Genomic DNA, 26,902 nt, shown 5'->3' with positions numbered 1-26,902 from the left:
AGCCAAATAATGTTAACTGTTGGGCCAATATACCTTCCAGTAATTAAGAGTGCACTTTTTTGTTTATTTTAAGTCAATTAATGTCAGCATGATGCTAAAGACCTTTTTGCATCCAATAAATCGGAAAATCCATGAAAATGAAGATGAATTTGGACATCAAGATCAGTATCCTCCAGGAACTAAGGTCATCAATGGATACTACTAAAATGTACAATCTGCACAACATTCAGGCAATCCAGATCACTACAAAGCCAATCCTAAAGCCAATTGATGCTGTCATACCTAAAGACTGTATCATATTTTGGCATCAAAACATGCTATCGGACACAACCTGCATGGACTATGTGGATGTAAATGTGTGCAATTGCACTCTTTAAATACTTTTTACAGTCTATGAAGTTAAAATCCCAATATTTGTGTATGTATGTTTGAAAGAATCAGCCTGTTTTCATGGGACATAGATAAATTTCATGTACTATCTTTAAGATGCATTCCCATCGACATATTTAATTACTCGGTAAACGCAAGTTGTTTATCAGGTATGTTAATGTTTTTTAAGTAAATTATGATGACTTGTTTCAGTGATTCTTCCTGCCACAAAAGCATGTTGGAATGTGTTTAGTTAGTCTGGTATAAATAGATAGGTTTTTGGGGTGATAATGGGCAACTAAAGACACTTACATACATGGAATCTGTGAAAAGATTAAATTTCCGATTATAAATTTGCACCAAATTGGGATGGAAATATATATTTTGGGTGAATCATGAACCCCATGCAATTTGATATTGTTGTAAGGGCCTAAGTGTGCTCTGCAAGAAAATAGCATTATTTTTGCTATAGGGTTACCACAGAAAATGTTATTGTAAAAAACATTGAATGACTAAAATATATAAAAATTCACATTTCAGTCAATGTTACCTTTTTATCTTACACCTAGTGTCAATTCTGAGTGCATATTTGGATTCCTTGGGCAATTTCCTTTCAGAAAATGTATACTTTTACTACCATAGGGGGTATACTTCAGCAAATATGAATTTGTAAAGGTAAAATCATGTCGCGAATGCAAAAATCACCATGTAACGCGAAAGGAGGCGACCTTAAAACGCGCGACCCTATCTGATCTGGAACATTATATTTGCTTATAACAACATGAAAATAAGATCATCCTGAAAATTTTATCGATTTTGTTGACATACAACAAAAATATAAGACCTCAAAACCCATGGTTTGTTTGGTGAAACCTCAAGCATGATCATAGATGGCCGCCATGGAAAATATCTCCATAGAGGAGATGAACAATAAGTGCATTATTTCAAATGAAAAGCGGTAGTCTTAAACATTGTTCAATCTTTTAAGGTCAGCACATTTATCTTCAAAAATTATTATATGTGACCGTACAGCACGAATGAGCCGTAAATGTCCTCAATTGTATTCTGAGTTACAGTGTAAAATGGGCATGAAGGTCATATTCATAGGTATTTCAATTTGGTGCTACGTGTATCTCATTAAATGTGGTACACGTAGCACCAAATTGAAATACCTATGAATACGACCTTCATGCCCATTTTACACTGTAACTCAGAATACAATTGAGGACATTTACGGCTCATTCGTGCTGTACGGTCACATATTTCATCATGGCATAAGTTTGGTAACATTAATCACTACCAATTTTGAGAAATTTGCTCCAACTCAAAGGTTATCTTTACTACATTGAGCAATACTGTGTGTGCATGGAAGACATGATGGTCCCCGGTTTTTATACTCCCTATGAAATGGACATGGTAGTGAGAAGTGCACGGGAAGTGCATGATTTGAGATGGGCCATGTAGGCTTAAACATTCTTAAATTTCTTAACATCCTACACATTTTGTCTTCATAAATAGTTAAATTTTATGAGTATGTAAGTTTGCTTGTCTGATTTACTCCAAATTCGGAGATAATTGCGTTTGAACACCTGATGCACGGAATGGTGTCACTTCAACCTGATGTAGTTCTCATCTCATTAAATTTTTCATTAAAAAAAGTTGATCTCTTCATGCAGGAAGGTCCTCTCTATTTACTGACCAAACAGGAAAAAGTTTGGTTAATGTTTTCTGGTGGAATCAGGAATTTCTTGAAACACCCTGATATAGGCCTACATTTGGATCAAAACAAGTATGTACGCCATTTAACAGGCCTGGGATTTCTTGTATCGATCAGTTTCTCCATATACAATACGTGTGTGAGAGCACGCACACAGTAAATGAAAAATCGTTCTAGTGGAAACTGTATTGAGAGTGGGCATCCCTACTTGTAGTTCATTTCTAATTAGAAATGAACCACATTCTAGCGGCACCTCTTTTCTTATCATAAATAACGTACCGTTTGTCTTTCACTGAAATTCCAGTGTAGTAACTGGATTCCTTGCCCCTATATTATACATAAATTTTGTTAACATTGTGTTATTATATTTTGAGAAAAATGCAAAAATAGTCACAAATTTATCAAGGGGTGTAGTACCACCTTAAATTTCTTTAGGAAACGACAGCATTTTCCTTCAAAATTTACAGAAATGGGATAATACACTGTCGATTTGTATTTATTTGCTAGTAAAATTGCATGAAACACTTGGTATTCAAAATGCATTGTTTGTGTAAAAACATAATTACCATTTCTGCCTCAGCCTACACAAACATATCAACTGCTGTAAATTACCAAATGCTCACAAGGCAGTTATTGCACTTATCCACTTCTGGCACTGAGTCGACGATATAAGTAAAACAAGAAAATTTAGTAAAAGTAGCAATTAAACATCTTGCAGAAAATGTGTCAGTACCATAAATTGGCCTCAAGTTGAATTTGCTGTAACATTTTTTCCACTTGAATGAGTGAATGAATAAGCTCAACATAGACCCAAGTATATATACCTAATAGCCTGCGCACTTTAAGCAGAAATAATATTTTCAGAGTCAATTGCTAGCTTCAAACTGATAAGTTATTTTACAGTTTTGCTTAAAAAGCCGCATGTTTTGACAGGAGTATATTTCGTCTTGTAAGTTCAAGAAAGTGATGCTAGGAAGAGGTTCTTTAAATGATTTGGAACTTGCCTTTTTCAGAAAATTGCAGATCAAATTGGTTTTTTAATCAAGAGGTAGTCACAAAAATAATGAATAATGTAGCTCATTATTCCTTATTTTTGTGACTACCTGTTGATATTTTTGTTGTAATTTAGGAATCTTTTCAATGCTCAAATTCACCAATGTGAAATGAAGTACCTTTACTTAAGCAGCAGCAATTCACTGGTACAGGTAGAAAGAAGAAGAGCTTTGTAGTTTCATCTCAAAAACCTGAATTCAAAATTGGTGCTAAATATTATTAAATGGTTTCAACCAAAAGCAAGCTGGGCCAACATCATAATCAGCGTTCGAAATTTTGGTTGTCCGGTTGCCCGGGACAACTAAAAAAGTCGCCGGACAACCAAAACTACTGATTCGGTTGTCCACCGGACAACCATAAATGTGTAGCCAAAACTCACCTTTGTATGTGTATCTTTTAGCTGGTAATGTACGGACAACCAAAAACTTAGACGGACAACCAGAAATTGTAACCTGGTTGTCCGTGGGACAACCAATTATTTTTCCTTAATTCGAACACTGATCATAATGTACAGTCTAATATCTGAATGAGAAATTAAGGTGGATAATGAGGCATTTGCTGGATATTATAGGAAATGCTCTGAGCATCAATTGGTAATTTTTGTATGACAAAACCAAATAAGTTTTTACTTAGGCCTATTTGATATTTTGTCCATTTCGTTGGAGGACTTCATCAGACATGAGCATCTGATCCACTTTCCTGGGAAACTGACTTCCGGTTGTGTGTAGTTTTACTTTAAGTCTTCAATGCTCACATCTGACAAAGTCCTCCGATGAGATGGACTAAATAATAAGTAAAAACTTACTGGTTTTGTCACACAATAAACACTAATTGATTTGCCGTACAAACCTGATGAATCTATTCATCACTGAAGCTCTGAGCATATTAATAGAGGGCAAACTGCACTGATCAATGAGCTTTTGTATGATGCAAATCAGACATATGGTTAGTATAAAACATCAATTTTGGTTTTCTTTGTATCATATTGTTTTACCAATAATCAATATAGTTCATGAGGTAAAATTATTGAAAATGCTGATGAATATCTGAATACCTGGATGCAACAATAACCCAAGCTCATGACAGGTGATTTTGACAAAACACAATAAAAACTTCTTATTTGTTTTTTTATTTTTTCAGTTACATATCTTAGCATTGGTCATTAGGTTAAGACTTATGCGAATATTCTGCATTAAGCATGACACTTGCCATTCATATTGTTGTGGGGTGGGGTCATTTTATTTGATGGACTTGGGTCGTAATTGAATCACATGGACTTGAATTCTCGCGATTCCAAATACAGCGCGCCACCTACGATCAAGCCTGGCTGATCTACTTCGCGCAGAGCATCATGGGTAAAAGTCGACATCCATGACGCGTCGACGATGAACCATCGACCAAGGAAACGGAAGCGAGTGTTGCTATCGATTACTCAACCACTTTTGTTTATTTATGTTGATGATGATCAGCTGTTGATTCAACCCTCCGACGATTTTTTTCCATTTCTGCCTCCTTTTTAAAGTTAATTTCGACAGTCATGGTTTAGGCCTACCTCTGTGAATGTTTGATTGGGGATAGGCCTACTTAGACACTCATGCATATAGGCCTATCCTTTTTAAAAACCCAAATTTTAAACCTTGTTTGTTTTAAGTAAACGGTAGGCCTAATTCTCAATATTTAGAATAACGAAAATTCAATACATATTTTAACAGCATGGACAGCGTAAGGCATTTTTTTTAATATGTTATTTTTTCTGCCGCCTTTTTAAAGTTAATTTCAACAGTTATGGTTTATGCCTACCTCTGTGAATGTTCAGAGTGTTAGGCCTATTCCCACACAAAATAATGGGCATCAATTAAACCCTTATTTTCAAACTTTTCCGAACCCGATCCGAGGCGCTTGGGAAAATACTTTAGGCTCTCGTTTACAAGAAAAGAAAACACTGAAAAATATGATTGGGGATAGGCCTACTTAGACCCTCATGCATATCCTTAAAAACCAATTTTTAAACCTTGTTTGTTTTAAGTAAAGTAGGCCTAATTCTCAATATTTAGAATAACGAAATATTCAATACATATTTTAACAGCATGAACAGCGTAAAGCATTTATTTTTTTTTAATACGATTAAAAACGTTTTGAATTTCAAATGTAGGCCTACTCTATTCCTATTCAACCATCTACGGTTAAAACTCGATGTCAAAAATGTTGATGTCTCTGATCGACCATCTAAGCCTATAAACCCGATGTCAAAATGTCAATTTTCGAGTTTGGGTAGGCCTATAATAGCAAATGCTTTTGATGCAAGACAATTTCAATAGGAAATTTAATCTAAAACACAAATTCGTGCCTTTTTTATTTCTTGTTTGGATACTTTTCCCATAATTATTCCCATGCGTGATATATGATTAAGATAAAAGCTTTTGGTTTTCATAAATGTTTTGAACGCTTGTCTTATTTTTATTTTTATTATTTTTTTCCTAGGCCTATTATAGATGTTTTACATTTATAACCTTTTTACAAACTTTAATAGATATGAATTAATTGTTTTAAAGCATTTTTCGTGTGACATTTTGAAACGCTCTTTGTAGCATGATGTAGGCCTACTGTATGATCACGAAAGGTCGTAAATTTAAAAGCCATTTCCTTCTATATAGCCCTATAAACAAAACACTTTGGCCCCAATGTATAATGTCGGGAGAAAATATATACTTGCACTAAACAAAATTAATAAACCTGTTAATTTTTAAAATAAACTCTCGTGGTGCAATTCTGTCAACAAAATTACATAGGCTTATACCGGGGGCTGGGGGCTCAGCCCCCTCAATAAGCCTACCCTTCTGTATGAATAGGCACGTTTTCATTTTCATTTAGGCCTATAATGGCCTCCAAACTACATTGTTAAGCATATTAAGTTATCTTGTTTTTGTCAAAAACATCAACTGCAAATTGTCCCTTATTGTACAGTATATCCTTCACCGTAAATCGGTGTGTGTGTGGGGGGGGGGGTGTCCCGGTTCGCCCCTTCAGTCTCAAATGAAGCAGGCCTAACCTAAACAATGCGTCCATCACCAGATTTGACCTCTTTACTTTAGGTTGAGTCCTTGATCCATGGGCCTGATCCATTATTTAATATGCAAGAAATGTCGACCCTCAATTTAAACCTTTCCAATTTGGCCAAAGTCCACAATGCCGTAAAGGTTGGGCTACACTACAGTTCAGTTCTTTTCACAGTGTTGACTTATAATTTCACGAGAAAGAAAAAGAAAATGGGAAAGATTTTAATCTTTCTCATTTTCTTTTTCTTTAAAAAAAACATGTATATGCCTAGGCCTAGGTGTTTAAAATTGTCCAATTGAATATTTATTTGAATTTTTTTTTTTTTTTTTGTTGTGCCGACCGATAATATGTCTAAAAAGAAACTCATTCCAACCAACGTTAATGTTTGATAGTAGCCTAATAGGCCTATAATTAAAAATACAAATTTAGGCTAAAATAAAATAAGGATAAATCAAACAATTACAATAATAACAAAAACGGCAAACCAATGTGATGCATATAATAAGTAATGAGACATTAAGAATCTTTTTAAAATTTACTTGAATTTCTTTTGCTGTGAGGCCTATCCCTTGCTTGGCGGGTCGCTATGCATATCGTGCAAAAAAACCCCATTTTTAGAAAATGTAGGCCGATTACAAAAACGCAACACCTATAGTATGGATGTTCTTAAGTATGCTGGTGTTATATTATTATCGTATTGAACAAACAATAAATTCAGAAAGAATTAAAACAATTTATTCTAATAACCAAAATAAAACCTATCGTTCTCCATTAAAAAGGACAGGCCTAGGCCTACTTCGCATTGACTATAGGCTCGCGCGTATCGGGCTGAAAAGCATCGTAAAGTTTAAAAACAAAAAAGGGCGGTTTTAGAAAATGTATAACAAAAAGGAAACACCTAGTATCAACATCAAGTTTGCGGGTTTTAGAAAAGGACATCTGTGAATATCAAACTGCAATATTTCACTTCAACACAGAATTTTTTTTCAAAAAGTACTATAAAACATTGTGTTTTTAGAGTAATAATCACAAACATGGTCAGCTATGGTTGATGAAAAAGGATGTCGACCCCAGACACGGGAAATGCCCATTTTCACTGCCGTCGTTGGTGGCGCGCTGTATTTGGAATCGCGTCAATTGCATTGTTTCTAATTAATGTGTTCTAATGTTTCATATTGTCTAGCTTCCCTCAAAAGGCACATTGATTAAATATTGTACTCTAATTAAAATATGCTTAGGCCAAAAAAAAAAAAAGGTTTGTCTCAAAGCTGACGAGAAATTTAAAAACAAATGCGAAATGCGATTTTTTTTTTTTTTTTTTTTTTTTTTGGTATTTTGAGAAAAAAGTCTGATTTTCGCCGATTTTTTCTGGAAAAAAATAAAAAAATAAAAATTTTTGAAATAAAAAAAAATTCCGCATTTGTTTTTTGTCAAATCGTGGGATTTTACAAACGCGCGCGTCAGCTTTGAGACGAACCTTTTTTTTTTTTGGCCTTATAGCATTGTCAAAATGCCTGATGTTCCACCTTACACACACTGAGTCAGGCCATTGCTAATTAGGCTCTTACTCATTCCCACATGTGTTTTCATTTCTACAAATTGCTCCGATTTGTTTTAAAATCACATCAATTTCTAACCTGGCATTGCTAATTAAGACTCAGTGAAACAGTTCATTTATTTTCACAGCAAATACTTGTTTTCCTAAAAGTAAGCTTTTTTTGTGTTAAAGCAATAATGTGCAATTTCCATAAAGAATGGATTTTTATTTGTCTTTTTGATCGCATAACGGGAATGCACCCTTGTTGAGCTGAACAAATTTAAAACAAAGAAAATCTCTCTTTCATTACAGTGCCTATAATTATTGTTGATGCGTGTGTTAGCTTGCTAATACTTCTTGAGCCGAGTATTACCAAGACATATTTCTAAATATAAGACAATAACATTTTATCCAATTCATACTGCACGAGACATTTCAGCCATCACTAATATTTTGGTTGGTGATCTTGAGTTTGTTATAAAAACTCTTAAATTTACTGTGTAATAAAGCACTTCAGGCTGAAGTCTTTTTGGGGCCCCTGCCATAGCATCTCCTGATGGGCATGTTTGGCTGCCTGCACTTCCATTTTAAAGGGATTTTTATTGGTTCCTGGCCAAACCCGTTTGTGGGGCACAATTTTCAAAAATTGCTCTGTGAAAATGTGCACTTTGAACTATTATTTTTATTGATGTGACTGTACAATTGGCCAGGTTTTACAGAGGATGAGCTAATTGGGATAGCTGCGTGTAAGTCCTGACTGGGAATTTAATTAATTTAGTCCTTGCATAAAATCTGACTCATCCTGTGTCTATTTATTACTGCAAGAAATAACAGTTAGCTTTTGATCATCATGAGTGTTTTTGGCATGTGAAAAATATATGGTGTCATTTAGATGTGTAAACTGGCATGAGAAATGTCAGGCTTTTGCCTGAATTCAGGCAGTTGTGTTGTCCAAATTTACGCATTCTTATTAATTTGATTTTTTAAAACTGTTTTGGGCCTTTTAGGCTGAATTCACACACTTTTTTCAGATAGTTTTCAAAAAAGTCATTCTCATGCCTGTGAAAATCATTTTTGGAAAACATTTGCAAAATTTATTTTTACAGTGAAACTGATTTGAAGATTAGATTTTGGGCTGCAAGTTATTTGGGGAAAGGGTAGGGGCCTATACAATGTACAAGTACCAATTATTATTTATGGAATGCTAAGAGCCCAATACATAGTACATTTTTACTTTCAAAAAAGGTTTTTGCATTAAAACTAAGTGTAATGTTGAAGACTTTGGAGCCTGTTGGTGCAAGTGTAGGCCCTATCCTGGGGCCCAGTTCAGTACACTTGTTGATACATTTTGACATCGTCAGCCTGCTACGCTAAATGCCTAAGTCATTTTTACATGTTTCTTATTTGCAATTTTGATTTTCTGAGTAATAAACCCATAATTCATCAAATTTCCAGCCGCATTTTTCATTGTGGAATACATCAAAAGACATGTATTCCACAAGTTAATGAAAATGCGGCTGGAAATTTGATGAATTATGGGTTTATTACTCAAACATGTAAGATAAGAATGACTTAGGCATTTAGTGTAGCAGGCTGACAATATAAAAATCAGTTAGGCCAAGTAAAAAAAGAAACAAGTTTCTCGTCCGGACTTTTTCAAAAAAGGAGGAGGCAGGGCTTTACTATTTACTATTTTTATTTTTTGCTATTTTTTCCAAGATGGCCGCCATGTTAAATATGGCTGTTCAATGTATATTTAATCACCAATATTGTGCTATTTGAGAATACTGATGCAATGTATGACAAAACAGATGATTTGTATCATTTTTAGTCCACTTGCTAAGCATGTTTCAAAATTCAGAAACAGTGAAAATGTACATTTGCTTGACAATAGGCATATTCGATATACTGAATTTCCTGGTTTATACCGAAACCGATACCTTTTTTTTTTAATTTTAATTTTTTTGTAAAATGTTTACCCTACCCTTACACAAACTCTAACCCACCCCCAAATCTTACTACATATACACCAACCCAAGCCCAACTAACCTTTAACCTAATCCAAAACCCTTGCCCTTACCCCCAAAAGGGAATTAGGGGAGAAATTGATTCCACCTGAAAATCGGATCTGTATTTAATGTTTTAAAATGCATGAATGTGTTAACGTTTTAATTACTTTTGCCTCATTTCATTGAAATTATTATGTTTATTGCTAACAAAATAAAAGAGAAACCTTTTACATAATTTTAGAAATTTAAATTTTTTTCTAAAATTCTAAAAATACCAAAAAAATACATTCGAGTGCAAAAGCTTTTTTATTCTGGGTAAGAATTTTTTTCGTACATGCAACAGCTTTTTTTTTATTGCAGGTTAGAAATTTGATAAATAGGTCATCATATACAAAATGCATGCATGGGCCTATTTATCAAATTTCTAACATGCAAGAAAAAAAGCTGTTGCATGTAAGAAAAGAATTCTTACCCAGAAGAAAAAAGCTTTTGCACTTGAATGTATTTTTTGGGTATTTTTAGAATTTTAAATTTTTTTTATAATATCCAAAATTATGTGAAAGGATTCTCCTTCCTATAATTGGCCCTAAAAAATGCCATTTTGATGAGATGAGGCTAAATATATTCATGCATTTACTAAGTTTAAAAGCTAAATATAGGTCTGATTTTGGGGTGAAATCAATTTCACCCTTAATTCTCTTTTGGGGGTTGGGGCAAGGGTGTTTGGCTAGTTGGGCTTGTATACATGTAGTAAGGTTTGGGGTGGATCAGAGTTTGTGCAAGGGTAGGAAAAACAGTTAATAACTTTAAAAAAAATAAAATAAAAAAATAAAAAAAATCGATTTTTTTTTATTTTTATTTAAAAAAAAATTTTTAATAGTAAATAGTAAATAAAAGGAGGCGGCGGCCAAAAAGGAGGCGGGCGGGGACGAGAAACTTGTATTTTATTTTACTTGGCCTTATGTGATAATAGATGTATGCTCAAATAAAATGCTAGTCCAGATTTGAGGTCATTAAATTGCATGTCACTCTCGGTTTGCAATGTTGTTGCAAGGAATTTGTGAAACAAAAATCTAAAATTCTTACAATATTTTGTTCAGATTTGCTATGAAGCTGGTAGACAAAATTGTACTAAGTTAGTGAACTCTACACACACTTTATAATGTCAGGACTGGGTTTATTTTGGTTCCTAAATAAAGGTGATTTGCCCTTTGCAATCCAAGGCTCCACTAGCTCCATGCCTGTTCTAAGGTCCTAGAAAACCACTCAAGCATTGAAACTATGATGCATAATGAGCACTGGACAAAGTACATGGGGATCTGCGGATGGACTTGCCCTTGTTCTTCCATAGGTACCAAGGTTTTGCCTTTTGTGCAATACATGTCAGCATTTCATGTATGAGTGCAAATCAGTCAGAGAAAATGCAACCAGCAACACTGTGTGGTACCTACACAGTGAATAGTGTGCAGTGTATGCTGCACACATACAACACAGTGTACAAGGTCATGCATTTATTTATGCCTCAGCTCTGTGTGTGAGTGAGCGCTGCTGCTGCTGCGTTGAGGGGAACAAAATCGGAGATATATAGGAAGCCCGGTTAGCATTTCACAGGACGTGTATACTGTGTTGTGCGCACATAGGATTTTACACGCCACAAAATCGGACGCTGGACGTACTATTATAGGAATTTTACTGCAAAACTGGAATTATTATTATACAATCCTGTCTTGGATTTATACTGTTGTATGGATTGTGAATTTATTTTAGTGCGTGGAGGTGACATTTGTTTGTCAGTAGGTTGACCTGACTGTAAGCTCTTGTGCGTGTGGGTGAATTGCGTATCACAGGGCTTGTGCTAGCTAGCTGGCTGATTGCACTGCTGGGCCAAGTTCTACTCTGTCGAGCCATATTGTGTGTATATGTGTTAACTCCAGTATGTAGTTGCACTTGGCTGTTGTGGTGTGTTATGGTGTGTACATGTACACGCAGTTAAACAATTTTGAGTAGCCGTGGAATGGGTCTTCCTGTATACTGAATAGGAACTATAAAAACCTTTTAAAATGTACTGCTTCATTTGTTTATGGTAAGTTAGTGATAACTATGAGTTCAAATTGGTGGGAAATTAGGTATGGAGTAGTTTGGAACTGGTTGTGCAAAGGTTACGTTTGACATTATACAGTTTATGTAAGGCCTACATGATATGTAGTTATTATATAGTGGTTTGTAAGCATAGCAAAACCATTTTGTAAATAGGACATGTTTAAATAGTATTTTGACTTTCAAGTGCATTTGTTGTGCAATTGTGTTACAGCAGCCCAACTGTAATGTAATGTAAATATGATAGCAAATGTATCTGATAAATGTACTGTGTAAACATACATGTTTACATGCATGACAAGAGCATAGAGCCATCAACAAATTAAATCATGATTTTAGGGCAATATTAGCCTTGATTGCTGTGTACCAATATTCTACAATAAATGCCCTGCATGTAATTTGTAGTAAAAAAAGCTTAAAACCGGGATGAAAATCGCAAAGTATGACTCACTTCCCTTTCGTTACTGGGTTCAAATCCAATATGGCGGTGCCCCCTCGTAACAACATATTATTTTGCAGCAAATTCCATGAACTGGGTCACATCAGGTCACGTCATGCTACTCTCCAGTTTTAAGGGAATGGGGCGTTAGATGTTCATCATAAGCTTTTCATGACTGAATCAATCGCCAATCAAAACCCGAAGCATGGAAGTCGCATATTCCGTGAGATAAAAACACATCACAAATTACATCAACTTCAAAATCGCAAAAAAAAAATGTATGTGTCTGAAAAAAATGAAGAATAAACCACAGTGTGCATATATTTGTTGATTCAACATTGTTTACAAATTCTTGCCACTATTTGGCCATGTAAAAATTATGCAATTTCCATGCTGAGTCACACAGCAAGTTAGGCAATGGCCTACAATAATTGTAGGTTTTACATTAATTGTAAGTCTAGTAAATTGGCATCAAGTGTTGGATTTTAGAATTGTACCGCTGTGTCGTTGTCGGTGACGATTTGTACAGTTGTGTCATACAAAACTTTATGCATTGTACTTGGTGCCTTGTAGATGTTCTGAAGCATTGCACACTTTGTCAAATAGGCCCTATGCACTGATGTATTATTACAGGTATTTTTATACAGCTTGCACTAGGATCCACAACATGCTCATCTATCAGGGAACAGTTCTTAAACCCCAATACATTTGTACATTCATTGGATGACCTTTGAAAATTTGGGTACTAAAACTCATACTCTGCAACTTGAGGTCAAATTTTGCACTATGATTGTTTAATTGAGATTATTGAACTATGCCATTGGGATGAGGCCATTGTGGTCCATAGTGTTGAAGGCCAAACAAATCAATGTTCAGTAGATTTAGCAGACTAATTTACACTAAAGTGATTCGTTTCAGGGATTTAAAGCTATAAATAGATAAAAAAAGTTTCTACAGACATTTAAATGCAGCACCAGTGTGCAATTTCTAAAGGAATGGTTATTTTGTTTTCCTCAAAATGTTAGTTTTCACTCTGTCCTCTATTATTTTCCAGTTGAACCAAAAAAAATTGCTACAAAATGTATTTCATTCCGGCGCCTATAATTAATATCAATGTGTGTATTAGTCGCTGATCGTTATTGAGTGGACCATCATGCATATGTATGTAGGCCTATTCAAATCATATTTTTTGTGAAAAGGTACCAAACTGCTTGCCCCCTTTTGACAAAATTAATATTTGAATGGCATTTGAAAGAATGAAAAATTTGAAAATTGAAGAACTCCATTTTGACATGATAAAAATAGAATTGGCCTTGTTACTCTCTCTATAATTTGCAGCTACAATGTAATTTACTGTCAAATTTTGTGTGTACTTCTCTTTATAATTTTAAATTGTTTTAAAATGGTTCAACATTTAGCAATTGTAGACTTGTTATGGAACTCCATTAGTTTGTTTTTGACAACAAAAAAGTAACACAAAAACATTTAAACATTTAGTAATTTACCTAAACTGATTCTATTTGCAGTCAGTTTTAAACATTGCCGTTGACACCCCTAGAAACTGAATGCCTTCATCTTACCAAATGTTTTTATTTCTGTCTCTTTGCAATCACAGACCAGCTATTACGGCAGTTGCTTCCTTTAAATGTACCCAAACGTTCCGTCTTGATGTAGTCTCCAACCGTATCATATCATCTACACCACCACCCCGTCCGTCATCAACATGAGTTCTTCAGGCGGCGGCGGACCCATGAACAGCGGGGGCGCTCCTCGCAAACGCAAGCGTTCCGAGAAAGGTCCTGGGTAAGTGTTGTTCAACCTTTTTTAAAGACAAAATATGAGTGTCCCAAAACATGACTAATTCAACGAGCAAAAAAGGCGGGGTCTGGGTCAAATTTCAACAAGCCATATCTCCAAAACCGCTTGGAGTTGAGCATTAATTTTTTTTTACACATGACACATGTTCATTATGTCCATAGAGTTTTCGTACTTAGCCTGCATTCATGAGCAAGTTAAACTGTTCATGTGACATGATGCAACACAAAGTTCATTACTGCCATCACAGCCACCGTGCATTTGGCGGCGCAATCGAGTTGGCCCAACCATAGCATGGCAGATGCAGAGAATAAAGCTTGTTCAGTTTTAAGCATATAACTTCAAGAGTTCAATCAGAAATGTGCAATATTCTTACAGTAAACACAGTGCTCAGCGATTTCAACTGAACAAATTAAAAAAAGGCTTATAAATAAAAAATGCAACAGATTGTTAATATCATTAATTTTACTAAGTTGATGACAGAAGATACAGAGCTTGCAGAAACGCTTTCACCAAAAACATGTTCTTCTCTAATGACCATCTTCCTCTATTTTAATCAGCACGAGTCAAGATCTGATACTGATTTATTTTCACTGTAGGCCTACAATAAAAAATTGACATTGTTTTGTTGTACACATACCATCACAAAAAGTGGTTCATTTTCATCATGTGTCCTTTTTATGGGACACCTTACTGTTGCTGGATATTTGTAACCAAAGTGGGAATTACTGTTAATGTTCATTTCCAAGTAAATTGCCAATCCAGAGTTGCACACGTCATGCGTTTTTGTTTCAATGTAGCTAGCTACGTATGGCTTTGCACTCTGCCCATTTATTTCATAGCAAGGGGCAATTTTACAAGTTTGTTTTATTTCTTCTGTAACCTGGGACTCTCAAAACACAATCATCTGTTCTTCCTTGAAGTCCAGATGTTACAATTCGGTAAACAGGTCTCATATTTTGCCAAACTAAAGAAAAACTACATGAAACAATGAGGTGAATAACATCCAGTTGAAACAATCAATGTTTTGTAAAAAAAATACAACTTACAAGTTACTTTTGAGCTTTTTCTTGCGAAAATCTTTGAAATCATATCTATTTCAAATAAAAAAGAATGAGGAGGCATATATACTTCACCCTGGCAAGACGTAAGACAATGCGTAATGCGAAGATCGAAATGCAAACCCAAGCATTTATAATTTAAAAAGACTCTCTCCACGCCCATATAAATTGGAATCCGCATTTTTTGCATTGTAGTTTTTGGCTAATTCATCATATTATAAATCAGATACTTCCATATACTAAAGCACTATTAAAAGTGCTATACAAATGCAAAATTGGGTAGCAGTTACTTCAAAATAAGGAGCAAACTGCTATGTGATACAGCCTAATTCGAACCCTGCAAACATTCAGTGGTTTTTGAGATAGCTCTTAATATAATGATGTATATTATATTTATATCTTGATATTTTGATATTTTGAGAAAATATTTCAAAATTTGAACTTTTTATGTTGAAGCATATGGGCCAGCACACCAAGCATTTATAAGCTTGGGCAAACTAACACAACAAATTAAGAGAGAGAAAAAATCAGGACTCGGCGTAGATTGAACCCTGGTCACACATTTATCGGTTGAGATGTAATGCCGCTACAATATGTAATTTTATTTCCATCCATTTCGAATACAATTTTCAGATCTAAACGACGAGACCAGGAGTCATCCTACATAGAAGAATTGGCTGAGTTGATTACAGCTAGCCTGAGTAACCCAGAATCACTCAACATGAAACCAGACAAGTGTGCACGCCTGCAAGAGACTATCAACCAATTCAAAAGAATTAAACAACAGCAAGGTAAAGTGATAAGCCCTATTTTATACAAGAAACCTTACAAGGAAAACCACTACATGCATCCCACATGATGCCATGATGCAATCACCCTAAGTCGTATACACATGGTTTCGTTAACAGGGCCTGCGAAACAGCCGTGGTTTACCGGTTTGCGATCTTTTGCTTTAAATGGAAGGGATGTAAGGTTTGGGGTGCCAAGAAACTTCTTGGTTCAACTGCTCTCTTTTTTGTTCCTTCTTTCCTTTCCTATAGCCAAAAACAAAAAGAGAGGTCTGTCTGATCGACAGCATTAAGTTCAATCGCCATCTCAAATAATAAGTGATTCCTCGGCCATGAATGGAACCCAGAATCTTGGCTTTACATTTCTAGGAGGATGGCAATTTATTCCTTGCATTTAGGCCAAATACCATTTTCCACCCTGATGTGGCAGTGACATCAGTGCACATTTCATTAGGCACAGCTTCAAGTAGCTAACTCAAAGCGCTGGCTTTAGCACGCACACGCTTAAAGATGCCGCATGCGCACGCAACACAACTACCTTAATGCCACATCAGTGTGAAAAATATTATAGCTATATGGGCAGGGATGAAATAAGTTTAAGTGACCTTATAGGTAAAATTTCAGTGGCTAAGTGATTAATGCATATAAAACGTGAGGTCCTGGATTTGAACCCTTGGCAGAATTAAGATGGTTAAAAATATAGAATTGCATATTCATACGTATCTGGTAATTTAAGATGAGAATAATTTAAAATTAGACTTAACACTGAGCTTGTTTATTTCTTGATGTTACACGGCTAGAGACCAACCTGATCAATTGACTGATCACAAGTGTGCAGCAAGGTGAAGGAAAAAAATAAATAAATGAAGATATTTATATAGCGCCTTAAGCCTTAAACAGCCTCAAAGTGCTTTACATTTATCCTTGCTCAAGGGCGTAACATGGTGGTGGGACGGGGACTCGAACCCATGCACGTCGAGCAAGCTCTCAGATTATGAGTCCAAGGCCGTAACCACTGACCCACCGTGTCCTGACTCAAACTTCATCAGCAAACTTCATGAACATAAAACCTATCAAATTGTTTCAATAGTAACAATTTCAAGTAATTTGTTTCTTTCCCATACAGAAGCAGAGCATGGCAGTGAAGTACAGCATAGCCATGTGTCCTCATCCAAACCTGGTAGTATGCTTGCTCGGATTCCCTCGGAAATGTCCTGCTTGAGGTAAGTTTTTATACAAATCAAAACTGGACCAGAGGTTGACCGCCAGTTCCGTCCGGTTTCTATTGTTAAACAAAGGCATCTGGGCGGTCAACCACCGGTCGAGTTATGATTCCATCCCTTGTTGGAAAAAAATATTTCAGCATAATGCTGGATAACAAGTTAACTATAGACTGTCCATATCTAACATGCTAACACATACAACAGACTTTATACTCGCAATCCATCAGATTGTGAGTATAAAGTCTTCACAAAAAGTAACACAGGCATTGTAAATACGCTTATGGCTTCAGAAATGTTTATTTACGCAAATTTTGATACCTCAATCATCAAATGTTGTTCAATATTAACAACACAGTAATGTTTTAAAGAAAAATACCCAAATTTAAAAGTTGCAGTTCACCACAATGAATGGTTATCACGCAAGCATTGTGCCATGTAAGACCGGTCATAATTTTTGGGCTGTATTCAAATACAAATAACTGCAACTTTTAAATTCTGGTATTATTCTTTAAAACACTACTGCTATGTTTAAAATATTGAACAACATTGGACAAATGGGGCATCAAATTGCCATCCATCTTTCTATGTTAAAATATTGTGTAATAATGAAGGGCGTAAGACAATGCAAGACACTAATTAATATGCGAGGATCAGAAATAAACAATGCAAGCCCGAGAAATTATGATTTAAATGACATGTTTGGGGCTCGAGCAAGCTGACACATACAAATTTTGAGAGAGAAAAAGTCAGGACTCTGCAGGGATTGATCCTGGTTAATAGACCTGAAGCTGTAGGCGTATTTACAATGGCTGTGTCACTTTTTGTGAAGTCTTTATTTCGAACACTCATAGATAGAGTTAATATTATCACCTTATTCTAGGATCAAGCAAAAATTGTGAGATTCCTTATAATTCCTGATGATAAACAAAGCAATTTAAAAGTGACATGAGCAGACTTAGATTTATATCAGCCCTTTCCCACCTTTATCCTTATGGATCTACCTACTGTGATTCGACTCTATATTTAGATGATTGAGAGAATTACAAAAGCACTCTATTTCATGGCTGTCTTAATGTTACTTAATTTGACATTTCTATGATTGAACCAAAGCCATGTAGAAGTAATGTGTTTAAAAACCTTTTAAATCATGCTTTCAAGGTTTATACATAGATCCTTAAAAAAGAGATGATATTAGCAAAGCTTTAAAAGAGTAAATGATCTGTAAGAGCAAAATCTAGATGGATTTCCCACCATGTAGCATTGGACTTTATGGAAAGCTTTTATTTTTCCCCAGTTCATAAAACTGGTGTATTTTTAGATGAGTTATGAGAAACCAAGCAATTGATATAATCATATCCTGGTTTCATTTCAATGTTTCATACGAATACTGATACCGAGATGATAATGACAATCTGAAGCATTGGATGTAATAGATGTTAAACTAATCAATTTGTTATCAGCAGTATTTATTCAAGAGGTCTTAGTTAGGTCATGATTTTGGCCCAGTAGAGATGCCACTTGTCAGGTTTTAGCCTGAATTCCGGTTTTTTGTGAGTCCAAATTCCCGTATATTTATTTATTTTCAGCCTGTTTTGGGGCTTTTGCATTCACATGCTTTTTCAGGTTGTTCTCACCAGTTTCAGGTTTTTTGAGTGAAACTGTATGGCATCTCTGCCAGTGAAAATTTAATTTTTTTTGCACCTTTTTCTAACAGAAAGTGAATAAACCAATTTTTGAGCAACAATTATATATTTTGGATAATACGTGGGTTGCGTGTTGATATTTATTCAGACCAAACTTATCAAAATAAACAAATACTTGTATTGGTGAATATGCTGTAGGTTTTTTCAGAAAGGGAAGAGTTTTTGTCAAAGCAGAATTTAAACATTGTACTACAGTGTGGAGATATTGAAACTCAAACCAGGACTGTTTCATCATTTTGATTTTGACCAATTTGATTAGTGCTAGTTCAGTGAAAGAGGGCGCTCCATCCAATTTCATTTGGGAACAATTTGCAAGGATGCTGCGTGTATTTTTGGTAGTGCTTATAATTAGGTTGAATATAATACTCACAGCCTGATTTCATGATCGAATGACTGATTTCATGATCAGAACTGAAGCGATTGATTGATTGATTATAGTTAATAATCATAATGCCTTTTTGTTTGTTGTGTTTCAGACAAATATTTTGATCAAACCTGAAATGATTGCTTGATTGATTACTTGATTGTTTGCTTGATTAATTGCTTGATTGATTGATTGATTGATTGATTTTAATGAAATGATTACCTTTGTTTTATTTCAGACATTGGATGGGTTTCTGTTTGTCGTCAACAACCAAGGCGAGATTGAGTTTGTAACAGAGAACGTGCAGACGTACATTAATTTCAAAAAGGTAAACATAAAGCATTGCGATAGAGCTTTGCGTGTCTTCGTGTTTACGCGAATGACTGCAAAAATATGCGGTATGTGCGTAGTAGTTTTGCCTGTCGCATGTCATGGAACAATCGGCCCTCATTATCGGGTGATGCTTATACGCGGTCTGTTATCTCTTTCGTCCATGAACTTTACACAGTGATCAATCAAGGGGTAAGAAAATCCTTGAAAAAGACAATGACACTTATGAAGACACAATGTGCTGGATAATTGGCAAATAGAGGGACTTTACCATCAACAAAACTCTGTCTTGATATTATTATATCCTTCAATTTGTTTGGTTATAGTGTAATTGCCTTGGATGGCATGAAACAATGTAATAGCCATACCCAAGGCCACTGTGACTTTTTATCCAGTAGTTGCTTGTGTTTTGATTGGATACTTACTGACTATATTTACATCCCATATCCTACCCTCTATGTGTGAAATGTGCCCATAACTGGGAAGTAACGTACTACACAAGTCATCTCACGTGATGCCAGCAAAAGCCATTCGCTCTTTGCATAATCATAGCTCGAACCAAATTGTACAACTGTATTCGGACAAAATTTACTGAAAAACATCAAAGATCTTTGGAATCCATGTATAGTTATGTTTAGGAACCAGAAAGAATGATTTTAAGTACCGCTTGTTTCAAAAGATTTTTGTTACCGTAAATTGTGGCACCTTTTAACACAGTGTGATATTCATTTCACTGAAAAGGAACTATCCTCAGGAAATGATTGGTTTATAAGTTTTGAGAAAATCATATATATCTTCACAGTTTGGCATGTTTGTGTTTTATGCACTTGCTATGTAAATTGGTTATCAAAGATACGGTATATGGCAAGGTGTGCATCAATTATAGAGATGACACTGAGAAAATGGAAAACCAAAAATGGTATAATGCTAACCCATAATCAAAGCAAAGTTCATATTTTGCATACACTATAATCAAGGGTATACAAGTGTAATCTTGGAAGGTTCCTCCTGAATATCATATCATGTCAAAGCAGATATATGGTGCTAGGATTATTTTTTTTTAAATCAATATTATAAAATTTAAAAAATTTTCTTTCTCAAAATTGTTTTTAAAAAAAACCCAGAAATTTTGAGAACATTGTACAAAAACAAGGAATTTGCGTATACGGAAAAGTGGCACCTCTGACCAAAGAGCCCTGAACGAGATCCTGGACTAGAGGTATAGGAGTTCCTAGACTCTAGATAATCTGTTACCCGCCCACCAACCTTGCTAAATAAGGCCCCGAACAATCGATTTTGAGTTTCCGTCACATAATTTTTGAAAACAAGTGAGGTAACTTTTTCATTATTCATTATTCATTATTTTCGTGACTTTCATTATATGACAAAATGCGACTGTAAAACATGTTGTTAGCTGTTGTTATTTACCGCTCACTCACTCAAAGGATGTTTAACCAAAGATATAAACTTGCAAAGAGGCTGCAAGGTCAAAATTGATACCAATTCAGTCCTTCGTTTAAAGAAATCATTGGAGCTCAATTAATTGCTCTCCTGGAATTGTTCAGGAGCGCAACTTTGAGCACTTAAAATTACACTCCTGGTAGAACCGAGGAGCTCAATTTGTGCTCCCAATTGAACATGAAGGCAGATCGATCTGCGTCCATATCCCATGCATTTGTTGTATGTGGACGCAGACAAAACTCCGAAATTTAATCATTAGTTGAAGATGAAAATTAGAAATTTCAATTCTTAATTCTTATCAATATTTTTTAATAATAAAAGCCCCAAAATTTTGACCAACCTGCTAAGAATTGAAGTAAATTCTGCAATATTTGTAAATACAACGTCAGGAAATCTTGCACTTTGTGTATGCTTTCCGTAACGATGGTTCGATGGGGAAATCCCAGCCAGTCCCAGCCGGCGACCCGGTTGATGAAATCACACTTTGTTTTGTGTATTACAGGCGTGGGCGTGGTGGCCTGACAACATGAGGTTAATGTTTATTTACTTATTTATCACAACCTGAAAATATCCAGTTTTTAATGTTTTAACTTTATTTCATCATAAATAATCCACATTTCCTTTATTAATATTATTGTTACGTTGTGTAAAAGCAATTTTAAAGGCAAAATCGAAATGATAATTTTTTTGTATTATTGTGGCACCACGTGTTTTAGCGCCGGACCCGGAAGTACAAAAATTTGCTAGAAATTGGCCGAGTTTATGCATGTTTTTGCACCTGTTTCTGACCATGTTTTGGACCAAAACTGACACAGAAATGAAACCATATATCGTGAGCGACTGGAGATGGAATATTAGGTCGAAAATGTACTTAATTTAATTGAACAATTGGCATTTGATGTGTTCGGTTCGCCAGAGCCGAGCAGCCATTCCTGAAAAAAATATTTTTGTTCGACCGCATATTTCGTGCAACAGTGTCACAATAGAGCAGAGTTGAAATATATAAATTTTGCCATTTTTGTACAATCAAATTAATGTAAAACGATACCAAGTACTATTTTAAAATATATGATTGATATATATGAAAAGAAATCCAAAAATAACAGAATCAATATATTTTTTTTAAATTCGCACAAACATCACTATTCATTGTGCGATTTCGCGAACAGCACTGTAGAATCATTGATCTGCATGACAGCATTAATCTGGCAGTCCAGTAGATGATACGCACGTGGAAAAGGACAGCGACGTCAACATATTTACAAAGCGTTGCGAACCGGGCCTACAGGATCTAGGCTATCACTATCAGATGCCAATCAACCGGCCGCAATGAGTTTACTGCCAGTAGCGAAATCGATGTTTTGAATTTGATTTTTCCACTAAAAATGCACGGATTTCATCGGGTTCTTTTGCAAAAATGATAAGATTTTATTTTTATTTTTCAAAATCGCAATAATGAATTCAAGTGCGGGCCCAAAAATGAAGTGCGGGCGGGCGACGGGAAACTCAAAATCGACTTTGCCAGGCCTAAGCTGATAATACTAGCTTGTGTAACATTGAAATACATGAACCAGACACTGCCAATGTCATGGCCATAGACCAATGATTTCTACAGATATGCAACTTTTCACAAGGAGCTCAAATTCGCTAACTTTGAATACCTATGAAATTATTTTGAGTCTGTGATTTGACCAGGTTATCAATTACGAAACATTGAATTTCTGGGTGCAGGAAAATAAGTACCCGTGAAAATACTGGTTGTTTGGTGGCTATTCGCGAAATTAAGTACCCACAAAATTAAATAGTTACACAGCCAGGATATAATTGGTTGGGATATTGCATGATACCATAGGCCTGTCAAGGTCATGTGTTTATTATATTCCAGTATGTCTGTCTACAGAATATTGATCAAATGTGCTATTCCAGATAAAATCCATACACCCCCTATGGAAGACATGAACTTAATGCGCTGCGTGCTGGCCATAGGCTTCAACATAAAGAGTCCAAGTTTGGAGACATTTTCTCCAAATATCAGAGCAATCTTAACTGAACCAATACTAGGCTTGTTTGTACTCATTTTAATGCATTTTTAATGCTGATTCCAAATATGGTCATGAAAATTTACAATTCTGAAATTTTTGAATTTTAAAAATTTGTTAAAACTTGTCGTCTGCAGTCGACACCCGCATGGAGAGAGTTAATCTTCCACACAGGGGGTGTATATTTCAAATGGAGTCACCCATTCAGGTAGCCCCATTTGAAATTCACACTCCCTGTGTGGGAAATTTAAGGTAATGTCTTCCATAGGGGGTGTATGACTTTCACATGGAATAGCCAAGTGCATTAGGGCAATTCAGTTAATGGCCCTTGAGGTAGAGGCATCAGTAATTTTTATTTTAAAGTAAAAAATAACAGAAATATTAATAAAATACGCAGCAGGTGTGGCCCTTCTTAGCTTGCATATTTGGTTGGAAATTTTAAATGCTTACCATGAAAAAGTTTTCCTTCTATCGCACAAACAAGCTCCTAAAAACTCCACCTTTTCGTACCATTTTTTTGTATTTTCAAAAATTAATACCATCAGTTGGAAGTGGCTGAATGTGCTCATGAATATGTAATGTTGCAATTATTTTGCTCAACTTTTAACTTGAATATTTATACAGCAATGTTGTCTGGAATATTGCCTCGGGAATTCATGCAATATATTGTTCATGAATACTTTAGGCCTATAGCACAGACAGTAGAAGCTAAAGCGTGATATTTAAGCGGTATATTTTCTGTGATTTTTACAGTTCATACAATTTTTGTTCTCGATTTGTATGTGTGATTTCAAAGAGCTACTTGTTAAAACATATGGATCATAAATATTTCAAGGACTTTTAATTTTGTAGTTCTGTTGTAAACTGCCAAAGGCATGAAAATATATAATCCTAAAAATGTCCCCCCTTTACAGTGAGCCTGTCAAGGTTAGCGAGTCAGACATTGCTGATGTGCAGCATGGTACATTGGACACACAGACAACATGGCCAATGTTGTGGGCAATGCAATATAAGCTCATGTGTGATGCTCCTGATGTAAGCCACGTTCACACAAGTATGAACCGCCAAGGTTTTGAACTCTGAGCAGCAGGGCGGTAGCAAGCGGAATGGCCATGGGTGGGTTACGGATTTTGTAAAAGTTGACCTTTTTTCTTCCCAAAATTTAGACCATATTAGACCAAACAAGCATAAAAACACTTTTTTTTTGCTCGATATTGCATATTTGCAGATTTTTGTCAATTTCTACAAATTTGTGGGGATGTGGGAGCGGCCCTGTGTGGTCATGACAAGTCTATTACACCAAGAAGTGCCTGAGGCCCTGAGTGAACATTCAAGGGTTCTAACCCTGAGTTTATGGCTCCAGTGTGGATGCGCCTGTAATAAAGTGAAATAGATGAAGCATATTGAAACTGATCAAGTAATTAAAACCAGGATAGGTGTGAAAATAAATGCACTTGAAACTCCCCCAGTTTACAGTCACTATGCACCACAATGGCCTCATCCCAATGCCATAGTTCAATAACCTCAATTAAACAATAATAGGGTAAAATTTGACTAAAAGTTACAGAGTATGAGTTTTTGTACCAAAATTTTCAAAGGTCATTCAATTAAAATACAAATGTATTGGGGTTAAAGAACTACACCCTGATAGATGAGCATGTTGTGGATTCTAGTGAGTGGGCCTGTCATGGTCATGAAATCACACATGGCTGATCATGACAGGGAAATTTTCACTAGGTTTTTATTTTCAATTTTTATTTGATTAATTTCAGGACGTTGCATATAAAACCCTGCTTAAATATTTTTGACCCATATGCTTTTATGTGTAGGTAGCTATTTGATATTACAAATATAAGAAACACACAAATTATTCAGAGCAGAACCTTAAAATAGCGAAGAATTAATGACGATAAAATATCCCGCTGGAATCACATGGTGCAGACAACATGGCCAATGTCATGGCAATGTAATTAAAGTGTATGTGTGAGGTGATCAAGTGGAATGAGATTGGGGGACTCTATAGGGGGAAATTTTCGTGAGGGGTCAATTTTCACGATCAATGCAGCTACTGTGAAAAATAAAACACATGAATATGATCATTTTATGGATAGGTCTATACAAAAGCTTAAAATTGTGAATTTAATAACAAGAAAGTAGTTCAAAATCAGCAAAGCTCGAAAATTTACGCATGCGAAAATTACCACTTTAACATTATTGCAACTGATCAAGCAGACAACATGAACATAGAACCATTCCAGTTGAAATTCATAGACCCCCTATGGACGGCTTGACTCCCACACAGGGGGTGTAGATATCAAATGGAGTCATCCATTCAGGTAGCTCCATTTGAAATTCACACTCCCTGTGTAGAAGATTAAGGAAAAACCTCCTATGTGGCCCTTGAACATGTTTAAAACAGGATGTTACATGTTTTGCTTTAAACATGTTCAGGGGCCAGTAATACATAGGAGGTTTTTCCTACCCAACAATGACATTGTCCTCATCTTTCACATTGATACCTGTGTAAAGTAAAAGGGGCAGTGGCATCAGGCCTTTCCAACGTTCAGTCGAAAATAAGTTTTTCATTATTGTTTTGCTTTCTTTTCTCACACACAGGAGGAACTGGTAGGGTCCAGCATCTACAATTTTATCCATGTGGGAGACCACAAACCATTTCTAAATTGTTTGATGCCAGCTGCATCAGGTAAGAACCAGTTTAGTTATATTTTAAACCTGGTTAAGATGTACCCATTGCATTTTGCACCCTGATGTGGCAGACTGACTTCAGTGCACATTTCATTGGGTGCAGCTTCAAAGTCACTAGCATCACTTACACACGCACGCTCTTAAAGATGCAAATCAGCTGCTTCAACACGTTGATATCACTACCACATCAGGGTGAAAAATTGTATAGACAAGGTTCGAACCATTTCTTGAAAATAGGATGACTCATGAAACCCATGTCAATAGTTTTGTTTAAATTCATCCATAGGCATGACCCAAAGTTCCCAAGATTATGAGGAGTCACAAGTAGAGTATTAAGTTTTCAGTCAAAGTTGAGTTGTATCTTTTGATCACAAGTGGTTATAAGTTAAGTTTGGTAACTACAATTAAATTAAGTAATTCTTGGCCAAGCTCGAACATTATGAACACACGCGCAGATAGCGAGGTACAGAAGAAAGCATATACACACCTTACATTGCATACACGCTTAGTGTACTACATGGATGCAATGCATATGCTCCAGCTTGGCCGAGAATAACTTTCAATTTACCTGTATTTGCAAAGTGCAAAAAAAAAGGTAAATGTACAGAAAAAAGTGTGAGTCTCATTTTGAACATAAAAGCTTTTCTTACAACTTGGTCCATTTCACATTATGTAATGACCTTTTTGCAGCTGGAATGTGGCCTCCGGACCCCAACACCCAGAGTAGCCGTAACAGATCCTTCAACTGCCGAATGCTGGTCAAAATAGAACAAGAAGATAGCTTACAGGAACAGATCTATGAGAATATGAACTGTTCTGCCATCTTGAAACCAGCACCAGAAAAAGATAACGAATCCTCAAGTTCCTCTAAAGGAGGTAAGGAAACTTGTATGATGGAGGTAGAGATTTTGTGGGGGGGGGTGTGTGGAGAGGAGGAAATGAAATCATGGGGATGCTTTAATATTGTTAACAACACTGTATCACCTTCTGATGGGAGTGAAGTGTTGAAGGGTTTGTTTGGTGGTATGGGAATTGAAAGCTGAGTCAAGATTGATTACATTTTAGAAGAAAGTTAACATTAAAGCGGGAAAAATAAGACTCATAACACTGTGTATTGATATAGAATGGTATGTA

The 26,902-nt window shown here is 35.6% G+C and overlaps 1 protein-coding gene across 1 annotated transcript in view; it reads left to right on the top strand.

The window, feature by feature from the left end:
• The first annotated feature begins 11,214 nt into the window (after nt 1-11,214).
• Nucleotides 11,215-26,902, top strand: part of LOC140161646 (uncharacterized) — a 39,788-nt gene continuing 24,100 nt past the window's right edge. The window contains 8 exon segments of the mRNA XM_072184946.1: nt 11,215-11,825; nt 13,894-14,081; nt 15,788-15,945; nt 17,069-17,130; nt 17,133-17,165; nt 19,471-19,560; nt 25,679-25,766; nt 26,459-26,644. Coding sequence (XP_072041047.1) covers nt 14,002-14,081; nt 15,788-15,945; nt 17,069-17,130; nt 17,133-17,165; nt 19,471-19,560; nt 25,679-25,766; nt 26,459-26,644 — 697 coding nt within the window. The 5' untranslated portion in view covers nt 11,215-11,825; nt 13,894-14,001.

The sequence above is a fragment of the Amphiura filiformis genome, chromosome 10, assembly GCF_039555335.1.
Source record: "Amphiura filiformis chromosome 10, Afil_fr2py, whole genome shotgun sequence".
Taxonomy (NCBI): domain Eukaryota; kingdom Metazoa; phylum Echinodermata; class Ophiuroidea; order Amphilepidida; family Amphiuridae; genus Amphiura; species Amphiura filiformis.
This window is presented reverse-complemented; position numbering and strand designations above follow the sequence as displayed.